Raw genomic sequence first — 20,499 nt, 5'->3', positions numbered from 1 at the left:
TGGCTCACTCTGTCTCTGTCGCTTTCTCGCTATCTCTCTCTCTCTCTCTCTCCCTATCTCTCTCTCAGGCCTGGACAATGTCCCGCAGTATGCAGACAGGCAGGCGCACTAGAGGGGAAATGCCTCTCTCTCTCCCTCTCTTTCCTCCCCTCTTTCTCTCTTTCCTGTCTCGTGTCTCTTGTAATGCACTATTCCAAAACTTTACTACATTTAAAGTACCTTCTCTAACAAATTATCTTACAAGGAAGTCTCGAGTCTACTAACTTTACTTAAGCTTGTGGCAGGCGCTCTCCCCTGTTGCGAGAAGTCAGATGCGCTCAGAACATCGCTCCAGCTATGCCCCAGAAATGTCGTTGATACAAACTCTCCGACAGGCGCAGTGTGCACTCGGTGCAGATATATAGAGTGCATGCTATTATATAAGGTATTCATCACCAGGGGAGGGCTGTGGAAGAAGCATCCATACTAGCTATTCTTTTTGTGATGGGACTTGATCCACTTTAAGAAGTCTTAAAACATCTCGCTAGATGACAGTTGGGCAGACAGGACAGAGCTGTCAGGTAGCTGAGACCTTGATCTCTAAGCACAGATTGCAAAGACTTCCTGCAGAGAGCCAAGCGAGGACACACATGCACACATACATACATGTGCACACAGGCATTATCTCTCACTGTCACTCACACTCACTCTCACTCACACAGTCAGTGTCTCTCAGGGAACCTGAATACATCCCTACGTGTCCCCGTCTTTTTGCCTGTTTCTTGTTTGTCTCTCTGTATCTCAGTAGTGATCTGTATAATGAATAGTTTACCTGTCTTTTTACATGTTATCACTGTGTTTTTTGTTTGAGTGTGTGTTTTGTTTGAATGATCCTGATGAGTCAGGGGAAGCTGTTTCTGTAAGGAGGTCAGGGTCATGTTCAGTAGGGCACACTGTAGCAAAACCGTTTGCAACGGAAAACGACAATGAGCAATTTAGTCCATCCCTGTTTTGGTCTGTTTTTATATGTTTTGGTGCCTAATGAATACAACCCAGTTGATTGATAGTGTAGCCTTGCTGTGTCCCCCTATAGGAAGGACCAGAACCTGCTGTCACCGGTCAACTGCTGGTACCTGCTGCTGAACCAGGTGAGGAGGGAGAGCAAGGACCACGCCACCCTCAGTGACATCTACCTGAACAACGTCATCATGCGCTTCATGCAGATCAGCGAGGACTCCACACGCCTGCTCAAAAAGGTAAGCTCTTCTGTTGTGGTAAGAGGTCAGACGAGATGAAATCCCAGTGATCTGACAGAAGTTGTTCCTTACAACCTGTCTTGAATTGATCAGGGAAAACTCTGGGACCTCGTTATATTGGATAAATCCTGGGCTCATTCACATAGTCAGGAAAAAACTCTGGGCCCTGCTGCTAATGATACATCTATCATCCTACAGCCTTAAAGCTGCAATCAGCAGTTAAAATAATAACACAGCACACTCCCGCCCCTGTTGCGGTAAAAAGCTGAGGGATGGGGCTGGAGAAATGTAACCACTCAAATTCAAGGACAGAGCTATGGATGCAGTGACTGACCATCCATAATACCAAAATGATAGTTTTATCTATGTTTTGAGGCTATATAGTGTTTGTTTACATTGACTTTGTTTACAAACATTGGAGTAAATCAAGCTTATATTTTGGGTTCTGATGGGGCACAACAGTTGAACTAAGTTCATAAAGCATTTATAAGTTATATTCTTCATGAATCAATGGGTACATATCATTAATTTATAAGTCCATAAATAGATGTAGCAACTGCTGATTCTCCCTTTAAATAAACCAGGCACTGGACTGCACTCAGAGAGTTGATGTATGGCTGGATGTAGGTGTAATGTATTACATTTCAAGTTGTGTTTGATGACATCTTGATGGCAGTTCAGTCACTGGGTTGTGGTTTAGTTCTGTGAATCTCTACAGAGAGAGAAGAACACTCCTCTTCTCACAAAGCCCTAAACGCCCTACCTTAACCCTCCCATCCCAAGTCTGTCGCCTCATGACCCGAACCCTGTTACTGCTGCCGCCTGTTTCACTCCGGCCACTCCCTACCAGATTATGAGCTCTCCTATGCACTAGGAGTCACATGAACCGACCACAGTCTCGAAAATGACGAAGGGCCTGTTTCAGTGGGGTGCTTTGCGTCAACGTTTTAAATCTTTTTTTCTCTTTCGCTGCAGGGTCTTTAGATCTGTCTGCTAGATCAAGACTAAAAAAGAGGGTTATTTTATTCATCTTAAAGTCATTATTGTCTCTTGATGTTGGTGGTTTCATCTGGCTTGTACAGAGGAGTGGTCTGCTCTGCACCCCACCCCCACCCTACGCCCGAACAACTGCAACACACACACAGGAAGTTAAGGCAGTCATTTCCCTTTGATAGCGGTTAGAGGCTCCTGGTTTACTAATGGGCCAGATGTGGAGCTGGAGCGAAGTGGTTTGTCAGATGTTTCTTTCTCCCCCTGACTCAACCCACATTACTGATGTTTAAAATGACAGACTATTAAACTCATCAATGTGTTCCCAATTGTATGTGTTCATTTTTAGGTATTTTAAATCAAGACTATACTGTACTTCATATTTCCCTTCTGAGAAGTATTGATAAGAATGAAAATATAATGTATGAAGTTTAGTTCATAGCATCCCTCATATAAAGAGGTTTGCATTGACATTACACATAGTTCATTTTCCCCCTCATGCACCAACTCTCCTTATTGCTCCACCAATTAGTTGTTCGTTGGCCTTGAGCACAACCGGCAACGACCTACCGTCATCAGTAGCAGTTAGGTCTTCAGTGTTTGTTTGAATGTGTACGTGCATGTGTGTGTTTGTGTCTCCCCTCTGGCTCATATAGTGACGTTTGGCATCCAGGGGCCAAACCAAACGGCATCCCCCTGGTGGGGGGCAGTCTGTCACAGGGGAGCAGAGACACCCCTGCCCTCTAATTAGTATGTCCCATTGTCTTTGATCTCTTCTGAGCTCCAGTAACGATAGACAAACACCAGGGGAGGCCCCCCCAGTTAAAACACAGTTACTACAGGACTTCTTCTTTTAACACGAGACAGATGCTGTTTTGTCATCCTGACATCAAAGAGCAGTGTTTTTATATTTTCAAATTCCTATGTTTTCTACCTTTTTAAGTTATGAGTTGAATCAGTATAGGACCTTAAATGACATGTCCTAACAGGCTTCAGCATGGTGGACCTTTTGAAAATAGACCGTTGGTTTGTGTTCATGCCTTCTGCACTAGTTGTTTATTTATGAATAGTACTGTGGACAAGTGGGTCTGAGCCCTCTGTGCTGTGGGCGCTCTCATGTTTTAGCGTCGTTATTGAAAGTCACAGCTCACCTCGAATTGTGTCTTTGTTCAAAGGTGAAACCTCTAAATACAAGTCTTGTCACGCAGTCCGTTCATGGTCGGGCAGGTCTTATCACATGTATTCTCTTTTCATAATTCATACAACTGGTTCTTTGTTTTACTCAGTCATCTTTTATTTATGGAGGTCACATTCTAGTGGAACTGCGAGATCCCAAGTCTTGAAAGCCTTAACTGTATGGAGGAAGGAAGGTATTAGTTAGTCTAGTTCCTCCATTGCAAATTCATTCGCTACAGTGGTAGGTACGAAGGAGGGTGAGGGAAACATGAAACAGCACCAGGTACTACTAAATTGGTCTTGGCATTTGATCAAGCGGAGTGCAATGTGTTTTAGCACTTCATTTGGATTAGAGCTCGACAATTTACTGCCTGGCTTGGTGGAGTCCATTACTAGACTACCTCCATGGGCTGCTTTTGTGTAGTACAATCAGGTCAACAATTATTGGCACCCCTGATAAAGATGAGCAAGAAAGACTGCATACAATAAATAATACAAATACTGAGCTATATTTAAACAATTGTGGAAATTATTATTATTTTAAACTAAGAAAATTACCCAGTAGCAGGACATTTTAGCCAAAAACCTGGTTGCCTCTGCCAGGAGGCTGAAACTTGGCCGCAAGTTGATCTTTAAGCAAGACATAAAAAATAATATGTTTTATTGTCACATACACCAGATAGGTGCAGTGAAATGTGTTGTTTTACAGGGTAAGCCATAGTAGTACGACACCCCTGGAGCAAATTAGGGTTAAGTACATTGAAGGGTAATAAGCACGCAAAAAAATCGACAAAGAAATGGTTAATTGACCACAAAATCAACATTTTGCAACGGCCATCTCAGTCCCCTGTGGTTTGAATTGAAGGGCAGTCTATAAGCACAGATGAAGAATATCAAGGACCTGGAAAGATTCTGCATGGAGGAATGGTCAAAGATCCCTCCCAATGTGTTCTCCAATCTCATAAAACATTTTACAAAAAGGCTCAGTGCCGTTATCCTTTCAAGGGGAGGGTGCCGGAGTTGAAAACAGGGGTGACAATAATTTTGACCCCTATCTTTTTGAGAAAAATTATGATTACTCGTTAAACAAAATCTCTTCGAGCAATTGTACTAGTATATATTTATTTTATACAGTCTTTTTTGCTCATCTTTAAGGGTGCCAATAATTTTTGACCTGACTGTATATGAGCCAATATGATTTGTGTAGGCTCTCACTAGAGTTATGCCATATGGAGCAGTCACACCCCTGGTGCGCTACCCACTAGACATGGACCCAAGGGGTACGGTCCCTCTCTGGGGTCTGATTGATGTTGGAGGCAATGTGAAACCCATGCCCCCCCCCCCCCCCCCCCCCCCCCCCCCCTAGGGGGCTTAGTGGATTCCAGTCTCTCCCAGTCTTCTCTCTCAGATGTGGTTAGCATCACTCATAAACAGTACACTTAAAGGGGAAGCCAATGTGTGGTAGTCCTCTAATAAACAAGGCAACAGTAAACATGTCGTCCCCCACGAATGATGCAGTGCCCCCCTTGTAATTTTGTAAATGACAGATCTCTATGGCAAGACGCATCATTCAACCAAGTTTCATCAAAATGGGACAAGTGCTTTCTGAGATATTGCGTGTGGCTAACGTACGAACGTAAGTACGAACGAACGTACGGACGAATAGTCCCCTCCCCGATTTAATCGTGGGGAATAATTATCCGTATTGGTTTACCCCCAGTTGGCATTCCCCTTTAAAGGCCTAGTGCAGTCAAAAACGTGATGTTCCTGTGTTTTATATATATTTCCACACTATGAGGTTGGAATAATACTGTGAAATTGTGAAATGCTGATAATGCCCTTTTAGTGTAAGAGCTGTTTGAAAAGGCTGCCTGAAACTTCAGCCTGTTTTGATGGGATGGAGTTTTAGCCTACATGGCGACATCACCAGGCGGTATAAGTTAATAGATCAATAACAAAGAGTTTCAAACCTCTCTGCCAATAGCAGCTAGTTTTTAGGTTACAGATCCCTCCCATTAGGCTTGCCAAATTAGGCCCCTCACTCAGACCACTCCAAGACAGTCCTTGCAAAATTCTTTCTTGAGAAATTGCTCTTTGGTAAGAAACCTTTTTTTTGTTGTTGACCATTTTAATCGAAAACATAACAGTAAGGTACTTAATTGTTACCCAGAGACTGTATGATTTGATATTTGGATGAAAACGGCTTCATTGGTCCTTTAAATAAGAGTGGGCAATGCCTTTAAGGTAGGTAGAATAAACGTAACCACATGTAACATATGGATTTGCATTAGAATACACATCAAAAGTCCCAATGCGAAGTTGCACCTCACTTTTACATTTTTCAAGTTATTACATAAAACTGATCAGAATTTCGAAGAATGCCGAAGTCATGCCGGAAAAAACATTTGTCTATTCCCTATAATGTAAACTCCAACAGAAATAACTTCAAATGTATAACGTCAAATTAAACCAAATCGTTTGCACTCATGACAACTTGTTTCAATAAAATGTTCAGCCAACTTACAAGCAAATATTTCTAACCAGTTATCAAATAATGTTACCGGTAAAGTTAGTTATTTTAGCCAGCTAGCTATGTTTGTAGTTTAAGGTAACCAGATCGTGACTATAACTAAGTTACTAAGTCTTTGACCACACTGTGTTGTTACTTTGAGTAAAAATTAATGCTTCCTACCCTTTAAATTGAATCATAACATTGTTTGGCCCATAGGTTGCAAAATGCGTACAGGCCGAGATAAGTGATTAAGGCTCCAAGGCTAATTTCTTACGGTTATAATTAATCATTAAGGGATGGATTGAAATGTACATAATGGGTACCTGGAGGAGAATGGGGGAGGGTCATGCTTTTTCAATTTCAGTGAAATTGAAAAAGCATTTTCAAGCATTCAGGGAGGGTTTATGTAAAATATACACTGCTCCAAAAAATTAAGGGAACACTAAAATAATACATCCTAGATCTGAATGAATGAAATAATCTTATTAAATACTTTACATAGTTGAATGTGCTGACAACAAAATCACACAAAAATTATCAATGGAAATCAAATTTATCAACCCATGGAGGTCTGGATTTGGAGTCACCCTCAAAATTAAAGTGGAAAACCACACTACAGGCTAATCCAACTTTGATGTAATGTCCTTAAAACAAGTCAAAATGAGGCTCAGTAGTGTGTGTGGCCTCCACGTGCCTGTATGACCTCCCTACAACGCCTGGGCATGCTCCTGATGAGGTGGCGGATGGTCTCCTGAGGGATCTCCTCCCAGACCTGGACTAAAGCATCCGCCAACTCCTGGACAGTCTGTGGTGCAACGTGGCGTTGCTGGATGGAGCGAGACATGATGTCCCAGATGTGCTCAATTGGATTCAGGTCTGGGGAACGGGCGGGCCAGTCCATACCATCAATGCCTTCCTCTTGCAGGAACTGCTGACACACTCCAGCCACATGAGGTCTAGCATTGTCTTGCATTAGGAGGAACCCAGGGCCAACCGCACCAGCATATGGTCTCACAAGGGGTCTGAGGATCTCATCTCGGTACCTAATGGCAGTCAGGCTACCTCTGGCGAGCATATGGAGGGCTGTGCGGCCCCCCAAAGAAATGTCACCCCACACCATGACTGACCCACCGCCAAACCGGTCATGCTGGAGGATGTTGCAGGCAGCAGAACGTTCTCCACGGCGTCTCCAGACTCTGTCACGTCTGTCACATGTGCTCAGTGTGAACCTGCTTTCATCTGTGAAGAGCACAGGGCACCAGTGGCGAATTTGCCAATCTTGGTGTTCTCTGGCAAATGCCAAACGTCCTGCACGGTGTTGGGCTGTAAGCACAACCCACACCTGTGGACGTCGGGCCCTCATACCACCCTCATGGAGTCTGTTTCTGACCGTTTGAGCAGACACATGCACATTTGTGGCCTGCTGGAGGTCATTTTGCAGGGCTCTGGCAGTGCTCCTCCTGCTCCTCCTTGCACAAAGGCAGAGGTAGCAGTCCTGCTGCTGGGTTGTTGCCCTCCTACGGCCTCCTCCACGTCTCCTGATGTACTGGCCTGTCTCCTGGTAGCGCCTCCATGCTCTGGACACTACGCTGACAGACACAGCAAACCTTCTTGCCACAGCTCGCATTGATGTGCCATCCTGGATGAGCTGCACTACCTGAGCCACTTGTGTGGGTTGTAGACTCCGTCTCATGCTACCACTAGAGTGAAAGCACCGCCAGCATTCAAAAGTGACCAAAACATCAGCCAGGAAGCATAGGAACTGAGAAGTGGTCTGTGGTCACCACCTGCAAAACCAGTCCTTTATTGGGGGTGTCTTGCTAATTGCCTATAATTTCCACCTGTTGTCTATTCCATTTGCACAGCATGTGAAATTTATTGTCAATCAGTGTTGCTTCCTAAGTGGACAGTTTGATTTCACAGAAGTGTGATTGACTTGGAGTTACATTGTGTTGTTTAAGTGTTCCCTTTATTTTTTTGAGCAGTGTATTTTGCTGAAGGGAGTGCCATCCATTTTCCTTTCAGAGAGGTCCGATTTTCTCCTTGTAACCCTTTATTATAATAAACTCCCTAAGTGTATGGTTTGTACTTCAGATGCTCTTCTCTGATTACTGTGTCTTCAGTGGCCAATGGAGTGGCTGAGGTGGCCGCTTCCTGTCAGAGGCCCTGCCCAGGTCACATGACTGGGGTATCTAAAGAGCCTGGAAGTGGATGAGCTGTCAGAGCCGTGCCCGAGCTATCCTGAGAGGCCTTTTCATTGACCACTGGACCGCTTCCCAGTTCTCTCAATAGGAAAGGGCTGACAAGCATTAGATCTAACAAGTTGACTGTGGTCCTGTGGAGGCTTTTAATGGCTCTTCCCAGGGGATGAAGTGTGAGTAATTTCAGGAAAGACCTCACTTTGCAGCCCAATTCACCTGTTGGTAATGTTCATGATTACAGTTATGGACATAACAGCGACAACATTAAAGCGCTATTCTCGGACGAGGATGAACAACATAGAATTGTTCATTTCTTTATTTTTGCAGCCTGCTTCACATACTTGGGCAGTCCATAACCTACACACAGGAAGTTGGTGGCACCTTAATTGGGGAGGACAGGCTTGTGGGAACGGCTGGAGCGAAATAGGTGGAACGCTATCAAATACACCAAACACATGGTTTCCATGTGTTTGATGCCATTCCATTTACTCCGTTCCAGCCATTATTATGAGCCGTCCTCCCCTCAGCAGCTTCAGCAACCTACCTAGCCCAAAACTCAGTGCCCCAACCAGCCTATAGATCCTGCCCTCCATTCTCTAAATGTGCGTGAGAGCACCCTAGCTTAAGCTTAGGTGACTTAGCTCTATTTATACAGGGCTAAGTCTATTTGTCCGGTGCCTGTGTGAATAGGTAAGTAAAAGGGAGAGCTGGCTGGGTAGGTGGAGGCCAGGGCCAGGACAGGAGGTGTTGGATAGACTGGGTCAGCCTGAGGAGACTGGCTGATTACTTATTTACGCATGCATGCACACGCGCACCCACAAACGACGAGAACTAATCCTCTCTGGTTTACACCCACATGTCTGGACTGGCACCACCTCTTCCACCTGAGTCAGTCAGTCAGCAGGACTTAGAGTAGAGCTCTTTTTGGGGATGAACCTGCGTTTGTTTGTGTACTGACTTCCTCCTTCAAACAATAAAATATGCTCTGACTAAAAACACCCCTTTCACCCTAATCGTGGCTTTGTTGCAGATCTGTTGGTGCTTTAGCCAACTCCCCTGTTATGTTGTGTTCGTTGTCACGTCAAACATGTATGGCATGACAACAAGCATTGAGGTGTTGGATAAAGCATATTATTCAGTTGTGGCGGCCAGGTTGGAGATTCACTACAGTTTACAGTTTAGTCATTTAGCAGACACTCTTATCCAGAGCGACTTCCAATTAGTGAGTGCATACATTTTTCATACTGGCCCCCCGTATTTCGACCTATGGAATTACTCAGTGGTCCATAACTTCCATTGGAGTATCATTGACGGTATCTGCAGTTGCTCACTTCAACATGGGTGTTTGTGGCAACTAGGATGTGTGCGGATCCACCTGGATCAGTGAGGTTGGTGACCTCAGCAGAGACACTTCCTCGTTGGTTACGCCCACAGGAAACCACAGATGTGTATTACAAGGCTGTTTGAAACCCCATGTGAACTACAGTAACCCTGGACATGACCTCTCCTATCAGATATGTGCTTCTCTCAAACGACACCCACTGTTATTGTACAAATGTGTACATTTGAAATGCACCTACTGGCACCCAGTATGATTCATATGTATAGTGAGAATCAAGTTCAAATCCACCCACCTGTATTTACATGCGGCACAGTGGATGGGTGTTTGGTGCGTTGAAAGATCTGTCCTCCTCTCTGTTCACCCAGTTTGACTGACTGTTAAGGTGGGCCCAGAGGTTGCTTATAAGAGTTGTTGTAAGCTCTGTGATAGAGATGACTACCCCTACTAACTCCAGATCAGATGTATCTAAGCCCCTCTCTCTCCCTCAATATGAGTAGTGGTGGTGGGATAGATACAATTTTCACAGCCCTCTGAGGCCCCATTGCTGGGAAAGGCCTCAACAATAAGATTAGGGTCCAGATAAGTGGGTTAGTGGGAGTCTTTGAGTGCAGTGGAATACTGTGTGATAACACCCAGGTAATACATAAGTTGAAAGGGATATCCAAATGCTTTGTCACATCTCATTATATATCGCATAAACCCAGCCCATGACTTGTATGTTACATAGTGAAAAAAATGGGTGGCATGCATAGTAAAAGTACCTTTAACCCAGGGGTTTTAAACTCATTTCGTCTGGGGGCCACATTCTGTTTTCACCGGGCCACATCTGGTCCGCAGGCTGCCAGTTTGAGACCCCTGCTTTAACCATGCATAAATCACATAACTGTTATTTCCCTGTATTGAGAATCTCAGAATTATCAATTGTGGGCTCATGTATGATAGCATTTAGTGAATCTTGTGTCATGGGATGGCTGATTGAATTTATTCATTTGAGATCTCTATGGGCAACTGTGTCTCTGTTTGATCTCCTCATTATAGCTCTCAGCGCCCTACTGTACTCCTGACACTGTATGCTTGTTTGTTCCATGTGTTTATGTATGAATATGTTACTGTATTGCAAAGTCAACAGATGTCTCGCATTGAACATATTCTTTGTTTTCTCTTTTTCAGAGTAAGGAGATAACGTTTCAGCTCCAGGAAGATTTGATGAAGGTCCTCAATGAGCTCTACACTGTAAGTAGTCATTTAATTTCCTGGTTCTTGATTTGCTGTATCACTGTACTGTAACAATAGTGTATCAAGTTTTTCCTGATCAGGTCACATAGTTGGGAACAACTCTCAGCCTGAATGATAAATCATGATTAGGGCACTAAGAAAGGCCTCCAAGATCAGAGCCTACCTGGTCTGGCCTTAAAGTAGCTGCAGGCCTCTATGTTTATCTGCCTGCCCTGTACTCTGTGGAGGCTAGTTTGTTCCCAGATCAGTTTGTGCTGTTTGCCAACTCTTACAGTCATTGTTACAAACAGATCTGGGACCAGGCTATGCGGATAATGCCACTCCAGGTCTCTGACCTTGGGGGAGAGCAGGGTGCTTAAACCACTAATCAATAGTTAATTCAGTAGCTTTAATTGCTGCCGTCAGTCCTGGAATAGTGCCAGCTGAGATTCATGTCCCCCAGGTGGCCCTAGACACCCTGACATTCTAATTCTTCCTCAGGTAGAAGGGTTTTGCTTTTATGGTCTTGGCATCTTCCCTTTTGTATAACCTACTCACATATATTGTGTGACATGTAGTTTATGTACTTTCCCATTCATCTGGTGGCCATGCTATCTGCTTTGTTAGACTTTCTAACCTTTTGGAGGAAGATTTTGTTAGAGGCAGGACCGGTTCCAGGCATAAGCGACATAAGCAGTCGCTTAGGTCCCCCGGCCGCTAGCGGTCCCCCAATATTTAGTATGTTTTAAATGTTTTGGGGTACTCAGTAGGACATTCAACTTACTATTGAGAGTAAGAATAGTAGAATACACCAGGTGCAATTTGGAAAGTTGGTTGTGCATCAGCAGTTCTTTTCATCCCGCTAAGCAAACAAAGCTGATTTCTGCGACTATTTCGCTATTGAAACAAGTTTTGTTTAGCTAATAAGATGAAAACGTTACTTCAAACTACTTTTGAGTACCTTGTTAACATTTCAACAACATGAAATACAGGTCTTAAACGTTGCTATGTTTAGGAAATATCAAAGAAAACATGTAATCTGCTTGACACATTAATGTTACTTACCTTACAGATCACAGTCAGCTAATTTCCACTCCATTCATATGCAAATCTATTTGATTCATACACTGGCTTGTCTGGCTGGCATGTTTTTATTTTAAGCTGCCCTTCCCAAACTTTCTTAGCAGATAATGACAACATGACAATAACAGTAGCTGTAGATGATGTAATGAAAAGTTAGAAGGTGGTTGGTAATGGAGGACATCAGGTGGATCGACGTCTGGGTGTTGGGCAGAACCCCTAGGTCCTGGAGAACAGAAGCAGAGTTAAAGGGGACCTGGGAGGAGACAGAGATGTAAACAAGCAAACGCAGGTTACAGGTAGATCAGGTATGTAAAAATACATTTATACAGATTTATTTAATTTAAATTAAATGTTCGATTAGACATGCAATAATGTTAATGCCAGACAGAAAAGAAAGAAAGGATACCTGTCTGTAATTTCTTTACGTCAGCGGGGTTTATGAGGGAGGTAAGGGATGGTCCCTGGAAAAGATAAGAGAGCTGTGAGTTTGGGGTGGTGTCATGACCACTGGAGTCATACACCTTAATAGTATCTACCTGGCAGCGGAGGTTACTTACCGTGACCCTGTGGTTAGCCTTGACATACTGTCTCATGGGCTTCACTGAAGTGTAGGGCGTCAGTGCTTTCAGTGGTTGACCGTCCAACTGGAGAATATTGTTGGCTTCCACAGAGGTAACCCTAGGAAGAGAAAGAGAAAAATATTAGTGTTAGGGAAACTAAAACTAGCTACATGTTATTTTGTGAGCAAATGCAAATAGTTATTATCTGACATTTTTATATTCACCTTAACTGGTGGTGACCCCAGCTAGGAGCGAAAGAGGAGCGAGGTTTCATAGGTCTCGCCTTCATTTCGTCATTCTTCCAAATGAAGTAATTCGCCCGAATGACCTTTAAGCACAAAGTGAAAAATTGATACATTGTGTGCTCTCTGATATGACATTCATGGAAATCATAATAATTTCAGATATAATAGAATGTGATTGATAAACAAAAGGTTATTTCACTTGCCCAGCTGTCCACATCCTTGAAGAAGCGTAGGTTGATTTTGGCAATCATGCGCTTCACTCCGAAATGGCCAGCATGCATCTCGGTCAGCACGGCCTCCTTCTCCTCCTTAGTAAAAATCACCCTCCTGTGTGGCTGGCCATCCTTCCCCCGTAGGTACATGTGATTGCTTAACAAGTTGGAAGACACGAGTTGTTGAAATACTCAAGTCTAAGTAAATTTGCACTGCTGTCTTTTTTCTCTCTCTCTCTCTTTCACTCTCTTTCACTCTCTTCCCACCTCTCTCTCCCTCTATCACTTTCATTCTGACTTTCTTCCTCTCTCTCTCTCTCTCTCTCTCTCTCTCTGTCTGTGTCTGACTGTCTAGCGAAGACACCTAGTTAAGGGCAGTAGGAATTAATATAATTGCTTACACCTATCCATTTGATTGATCAAGGTTAACTTATAGCTAGATACCTCAATATGACAGACATATAACTAAATGTATAGCTAGCAACATGTAGATGACCAACTAGCTAGATGGAAAATAATCAAACGATTGTGAGAGCTGTTTTGTTGGACTTCAGTGCGGCTTTTGACATTATCGATCATAGTATGCTGCTGGAAAAATGTATATGTTATGGCTTTACACCCCCTGCTATATTATGGATTAAGAGTTACCTGTCTAACAGAACACAGAGGGTGTTTTTTAATGGTAGCCTCCAACATGATCCATGTAGAATCAGGCATTCCCTAGGGCAGCTGTTTAGGCCCCTTATTTATTTTCAATCTTTACTAATGACCTGCCACTGGCTCTGAGTAAAGCCTGTGTGTCTATGTATGCGGATGACTCAACATTATACACGTCAGCTACTACAGCGAGTGAAATCACTGCAACACTTAACAAAGAGCTGCAGTCAGTTTCAGAATGGGTGGCACGAAATACACTACATGGCTCGTCGAATATCTCATTCCAAAATCATGGCCATTAATATGGAGTTGTTCCCCCCTTTGCTGCTATAACAGCCTCCACTATTCTGGGAAGGCTTTCCACTAGATGTAATACTAATTTAGGCTCTTCATCTAGTAGAATTCGATGCACACTTTTCCACAATGCATTGGAAGAGGTGGGCTGCGAGTGATAGGCCCTAGTTCTCTTCAAGTAGCCAACCAAACAACACTAGGCTACTTCATTGGGAAGATGCCTGAAATTTCTGCGGTGGTGTTCAAATGTAGGCTAAGTAGTTTTAGTTCTTAAAATGATCATGAGTATTGCATCGTAGGCTACATCTTTGAAAACAGAAGTATTTAAAATTACATTTTTGGGGGATTTCTGTTTTCTCACTGAAAAGTGTTTATTGTTCTCTTGGTCTCCTCTTGGTCTTCATCAGAGCTTTTAAACTAAATACTAAACCATCTTTTGATTTCTGAATGTGTCGGCACCGGGGACTCGGGATGTGGCTATGTTATTGATGTCATGTTAATCAGGACTTTTGATTTGAACAAATGGATTGTTTTAGTTTTGTAGGGTAGGCTACCTATTTCATTATTTAATTTATGGATCAAGCCGTCATTCTGATCTCGTTCCCAATGATCAGTGCTTTAGTTTTATTATGTTGCTGTCCAGCGGTTCTGAATTTGCGATGCACTCGACTGTCCACGTTTTTTCTGTGCAATACATTTGAAGAGTTTTGGTGTGTGTACTAGGCTATTTGATTTAATGTATATATGTTACAGCATGTTGAAATGTTGAAATGGAACCAAATGATCTCTTTCTGTCTTCAGTCCTTTTTAAATAGTCTAAATGGGCTATATGGTCATCTACGGTATAGATTGAATGTGATAGTCTGCCTATAACCAGCCTGAGTAGGCATATAACAGAAATGTGCTGTATGCCACGGCCGCAACACAGTAGCGGCTGAGTAACTGGGGCGGGGCCGAGTGCAGGCTGGTTAATGCGATGCATGTCTGTTTAATTTGGAAAAACACACCTGCACGCGGCCCCGCCCCAGTTACTCAGCCAATCAGGAGCCGCTACTGTGTTGCGGCCGTGGCATACAGCATACTTTTTACTAAACGGTACGTGCTAAATAGTATGCGACGATGAGTAAAAAGTATGAAGTTTAAGTATGTAGTACGCTAGTATGGGTATTTGGACACTGCCACTATGTTGGTGTTTCCTTTATTTTGACAGTTACCTGTATCATGTTATGATTACAGCATTGATTATTATGGTAAAACCCAAGCAACAGATGTGGGAACAGTTACTCTGTTGTCCCGGGAGATATTCAGCAGGGGTTCAATTTCCCTGTAGCGTAAGTCTTCGGTTACGAACAAAAATTACGTTACGTTATACTTACAATCATCTATGACATGTGAAACGACCACAGCTCAAAGCGTGTCACCGTCTCTCTCGCTGCAGTCCAATTTGACCTGATTTACTCCATGGTGCAGAAAAACACACACAGAGGGAGAGAGAAAGACTATTGCATCAGACAGCCACGGGGGCCTGTGTGGCCAGCGCCTGTGAAATAACAGGTTTGGTCCCAGTCGTTCTAAATCTGTCCCTTTAAAGTAAACGCACCAGGGCTCCAGACCAGGAAGTCAGCAGTATGGCCTGTGGTTGTTCGCCCCTCTCGCTCCACTGGTTCCAATTACGTGGCTCTTGCCACCAACACAAAACAAGCAGGGCAAAGTCTGTCCACCCGTTACAAAAATATATTGTATTTTGGGGGGTGGAGCGGAGATGTTTAGATTTTAGGTCTACATTTTGATTCCGATTGAGGTTATGCAGACCGATTATAATGTATACGGACGCCGTAACTGTAATTTACTGTATGCCGTAATTTACTGGGTTAAGCCGCGGGATCACCTTTGTTCCATATGCTTCGGGGTGACTTTATTTTCAGTGGCTGGTCTTGCGTCAGTAGTGGGTTTAAGGACAGCCTTGGCAGGGGATGGCACGAGCAGGGCTAGCCTGTGTCCCAGTTATGTTTGTGCTGTCTTGCCAACTTGTTGTCATTGTCTGTTGGCAAGACAGCACAAACAAATCTGGGACTCAGGCTAGCCCTTCTACTGACAGCAAAGGAGTTGGCAAGACCGTACAAACAGATCTAGGACTCAGGCTAGGGCTGGCCTGCCCCAGCAGGGGAAGGGGACTGATTCTCTCAGACCCAACGGGGTTACAGTGAAAGCCAGGCTAAGGTATTTGCCTCTCCCCAGCTCCTTCTGTCAGTACCTCCCCCATCCTGCTGTCCATACTGTCAATGACCTCTGATCACTCTTCCTCAATTATGGTTCTGACGCGTTGACAAGGGGAGCATACCCACTTAAAATGTAGTGTATCACAAGATCTGAGTTCAAAAACTGAATCTGTTTGCTTTAGCCTGCCGGGAGTGCCAGGTGGGCAGGGCTTGCACTTTTAGGGACTGTTCTATTGGATTCCTTTCAACAGGGAAGCTCAATCAAGCACAGCTAAAGGATTTCAAATGATTTCAAATAGTATTTCAAATCAAGTTTTTATTTGTCACATGCGCCAAATACACATTTGAACCCAGGTCTGCGTAATACCTCATGCCAAGCCATATATAGAAGTTGGTGTCTTTTGAAACTCCAGGCATCAGGAATTGTATGTTAACTCTGAGGGATCATTGCTTCAAAGGGGAGAGAACAGGGTTGTTGTGTATGTGGTTTTGTTTGTCTGTAACCACCTGATCTGACATGGGCCCTGCCTGCCTGCCTGCTGGCACCCTGCTGACTGCACTCCGTCTTGGGCTACGGCAGCCAGGGATGATTGGGTGTCTGTGGGTGGATTAAAGTCCCTCGGTGACCCATTACAGAGCTATAGCATATCCTACACGCATCAGATGGAATTGCATCCCGTATAAAACAGTGGTGGTAATTCCAGCAAACTGCTAAGTGTATATGTAATTCTCTGTAGATGGAATTTCAAATGCAGGGCAATATGGTAAATGGGAACGGCAGTGAATCGTGGTTGTTGAGTTCGTACTGCATAAGAGCCTCATATAAAAAGAGAGCGAGGCAAACTGCCTTTGATTTGTGGTGGTGAAGTAGGAAAGTCCTACTGTGAAGTAGAGCTGAATCGGTCTGTGAAGAGTGGGTGGGTAGTAGATGAAAGCTTTGTTTGGTTCAAAGCAGCCTCTCACTCTTCTTGTGAGGTTGAATGACTGACCCTTTACCCCTGACCTCTTCTTCCAACCCCCAGGTGATGAAGACCTACCACATGTACCACACGGAGAGCATCAGCGCCGAGAGCAAGCTGAAAGAGGCGGAGAAGCAGGAGGAGAAGCAGATCGGCCGGGCCGAGCCCGTCTTCAGCATCCGCCTGGAGGACAAGCACCAGAGACGCAGCTCCGTGAAGAAGATCGAGAAGATGAGGGAAAAGGTACAGCACACTTATGGCTGATTCACACTAATGGGCCAGGCCAAGCTGTTCTGGGCTGACCTGGTTACGCATCCATCATAGTTGCTGGAACCGTGCTAGAAAGGACAAGGTAAAAAGAATCAGAGCCAACACAGTATGGTTTGGGGCGGCACAATAGTGTGAGAAAATGAGTATTGGGATGATAATGATGATAATGGTTGCTGAAGGGAATGTTGGAATGTCTTCTCATTAAACACAGTTAGCCAGCTGTGATTAGTCACGCTCACAGTGTATATTTCTATGGTCACCCTCTCCATACATTCACTTTGTATGGCCCCAACTTTAAGGAACTTACGTTGACATCCAGTTGTCCCTGAAAATGTTCATCATTTGTAACAGAAAAAGACCTCTACCAGCCAGCCAGACCTCCATTTTGTACCAAACAACCCCGCTGTCCTGTGTGTGAGTGTGTGTATGTCTCCCGTGTTTGTGATGGAAACCACACTGTGAGCACTGTCACTTACAGCCTGATTGCTTTGTGTTTTTCTCAGAAGGAACAGGCCTGTTTTCTGTTAGTGCTCCGTGACCAATGGTTTAATGGCCACGGGAACAGCATTTTTTCACATGCTCCTGGAAAGCGTGGTGTTTCGGGAAGTGTTAAAATATGGAAGACCGTGTCAGTATGTGAGTCAGTGTTCATTGGTCATTGGCTGGTGACTAACTAACGCTCACTCTGTTCGTCTGTCAGGCAGTTATGGAGGAAGAGTAAGTCTGAATGAGCGTGGCTGGGCTGGGAAGTGGCTAATCTTAGATGAATTAGTTTTGTAAACATGCATAGTTTATGCCCAGTCAGTATTTTCCCCCCATTCTTATGTTTTCGTTCTTTTTGTTGTTGTTGCCGTAGTAGCTGTTATTTGCCCTCCACTCCACTGTTGTCTATCTACAACAGCTCCTGTTTGTCAGTCATCCTGAGTTGTGTTGTGTGAGAGCCGCCATACAGTGTGCATACAGACATGAAAGCACGCTCCGCTGTCAATAAAGGCTTTTTCGATCATTAATTTCTCTCTTTCTCTTTCTTTCTCTCCCTCCCTTTCTCCCTCTCTCTCCCCATTTCACTCTCTTCATCTGTCTCTCTCTCTTCATCTGTCTCTCTCTCTTCATCTGTCTCTCTCGCCTACTCTTCCTCTCTCTTTTCATCTCTTTCTCTCTCTCTCTCTGTCGCTCTGTCTCATCAGCGCCAGGCCAAGTACTCTGAGAATAAGCTGAAGTCAATCAAAGCACGAAACGAGTACCTGCTGACACTGGAGGCGACAAATTCCTCCGTCTTCAAGTACTACATCCACGACTTGTCCGACTTAATTGATGTAAGTAAACAGCATGACATATTTTTAGTTGGGAGAAACTTCAAGCTAAAGAACACAGACACTCATTTATCTGCACCGTAAAACTGGGAAAGTTTGGGTGTCAAGGCCAAATGAGAAAGTGTTACTGAACAGCGTCTCTACTCCCTCTTCTCTTGTTAATAAGCCCTTGGTTGCATCCAAAACGGCACCCTATTCCCTACATAGTGCACTACTTTTGACCCGAGCCCTAGGCTCTGGTCAAAGGTAGTGCACTATGTAGGGAATAGGGTGCCATTTCAGACATATCCCTTCTTAACATGATTAATGACGTTCACTCATACATTCCTAAATATCTGAGGGAATGTATACATTACTCCAAAACAGAGAGAGATTCTCTCTGCCACAAACAGAGAGCTGCTTCTCAGTCTAAGCCTCTTCCATTCCCCAGACTTCAAATGAAACTGTCTGCACACCCAATCATACAGTATGTTTTAAAAAAACGCATCTCCCTGCTAAGGTAAATTGTATTACGCTCTTTTTCTATCCTCATAATGTTGAAGAAACCCTGCCATTCAGCAGTATTTTTTTAGGTCCTTTTGAGACCTAATATATCTGGGTCTGTAGAAAGAAATGGATGAGTTTAGCAGGAGAGCTGAAATATGAGCGATGGTGAAAACTGTGGGATGGAAATGACTGAAGGAAGAGAATTAAAAAGCCCAGTAGATTAGTAGCTCTTGTGATTCAAGCTATTCTACTATTCTATTCTACCATGTTATACACAGTACTGCATGACAGACAGTACAGACAGACAGACACACACACTTTATCGCATCTTTAGCTTGAATGGGGTGTGGGAAAAGGCCCTGGCCCAGAAACACAGTTTTTGACAATTACTGGTGTATGTTGTAGGTCAGCCGTCCCATCCCTCATATCACCACTCTGTACTCAGTACTCAGTACTATGTACTTTGTCTACCCAGCAGATTGCATTGTTTTCTCCTCCAGAACCCAGACCTATAAACATGACTTATTTATACACTGGCCTACCTGGGATATCATTTTTCCCTCTTAGAAATAAATGTACTGTACCATTTCTCTGGAGTTGGCAGGACAACACAGGAGAACGCTGGGTACTTTTAGCGATTGTGTATTCCAGACAGACGGTGAGGAAGGGGATCTGTGAGAAATGTGACCTCCATGCTAGGTCGAAAATATAGAGGTTAGGACAACGTAATAATTCCATGCGGCAGTGTTAGAAAATAAACAAATTCATTGGACCAGCGTTGCTGATTCTACAGGATTAGCATTGAAAACGTAACCAGTGGTCAGGACACCAAGTAATAACGTGGCTGTAGTAGATCATGTGACATGTTTTGACAGTAAAACAGGTATGCTATGTGCTTGCAGAGTAGTTAGCTGACATTCATTACGATTGTGTTTATTATCCACTTTCATGGCGAACTTTCTGTACTGCTAACATTCACTTCCAGTCATTTGCTTGCACTGCTAGTCCAATTGTTTAGATTTCTACCACATTTATGCAAAGACTTTATATTAGATATTTTATATTAGAATCCTTGTGTCCTAACTTATATATTTTTGACCTAGCCTCCATGCTGCCATGCTGGATGCTAAAATTGCCTTCAGCCTGCTTTATTTGTGTGTGTACACACACTCTTGTTTCGGTATGTCATGTGATCTGTCTCGGAGGTGACAGGACAGGGTTTCAAAAAAAATTGGAGTTGATGAATTTGACCTATCATGATCCAATGTGATGTAGGCTAGATAAACTGGGCGGTTAGCTTGCATGACACAGTGCTTCTGAGTCTGGGTGTCTTCCATCAGCCTCCAAGGCTGTCCGTGTGAACTCACACCCTGGCTAACCGATGTCCTAGTTAATGAGATCCAGTGTCAGATGCTGGAGAAACTATTCATGTTGGAAACAGTATTCAGGTTCTATGACTCAGGGCCAAGGCAGCTGTCAGAGAAAGTATCAGACTACCCTCTTAACGGCCAATAATGTTAATGACTGCAG

At 43.8% G+C, this 20,499-nt stretch overlaps 2 protein-coding genes across 8 annotated transcripts in view; one reads left to right on the top strand and one right to left on the bottom strand.

Moving 5' to 3' along the window:
* Positions 1-20,499, top strand: part of LOC311137278 (SLIT-ROBO Rho GTPase-activating protein 1-like) — a gene marked incomplete at its 5' end in the record, with an annotated part of 153,124 nt that overhangs the window by 80,489 nt on the left and 52,136 nt on the right. For all 3 annotated transcript variants that reach the window (XM_084171695.1, XM_084171694.1, XM_084171696.1), the window contains 4 exons: positions 1,073-1,235; positions 10,627-10,689; positions 16,964-17,143; positions 18,358-18,486. In XM_084171695.1, the coding sequence (XP_084027821.1) occupies positions 1,073-1,235; positions 10,627-10,689; positions 16,964-17,143; positions 18,358-18,486 (535 nt within the window). The remainder of the gene's footprint in view (positions 1-1,072; positions 1,236-10,626; positions 10,690-16,963; positions 17,144-18,357; positions 18,487-20,499) is intronic.
* LOC311136813 (uncharacterized protein) lies at positions 11,804-15,644 on the bottom strand. Of its 5 annotated transcripts, XM_084171096.1 has the most exons (7): positions 15,323-15,644; positions 15,099-15,171; positions 12,763-12,928; positions 12,539-12,642; positions 12,312-12,432; positions 12,161-12,233; positions 11,804-11,977 (listed from the first exon to the last, which is right to left on the bottom strand). In XM_084171096.1, the coding sequence occupies exons 3-7, from the start codon at positions 12,919-12,921 to the stop codon at positions 11,823-11,825; spliced, it is 612 nt and encodes a 203-aa protein (XP_084027222.1). In that variant the 5' UTR covers positions 12,922-12,928; positions 15,099-15,171; positions 15,323-15,644; the 3' UTR covers positions 11,804-11,822. The 5 variants fall into 5 exon arrangements, with proteins under 5 accessions (XP_084027222.1, XP_084027221.1, XP_084027224.1 ...); XM_084171095.1 differs by having other exon boundaries at positions 15,099-15,644; XM_084171098.1 differs by having other exon boundaries at positions 11,804-12,007; positions 15,099-15,643.

The sequence above is a fragment of the Coregonus lavaretus genome, assembly GCF_964263955.1.
Source record: "Coregonus lavaretus genome assembly, chromosome: 11".
Taxonomy (NCBI): Eukaryota; Metazoa; Chordata; class Actinopteri; order Salmoniformes; family Salmonidae; genus Coregonus; species Coregonus lavaretus.
The sequence above is the reverse complement of the archived record's forward strand: the minus strand, read 5'-3'. Positions and strand labels throughout refer to the sequence as shown.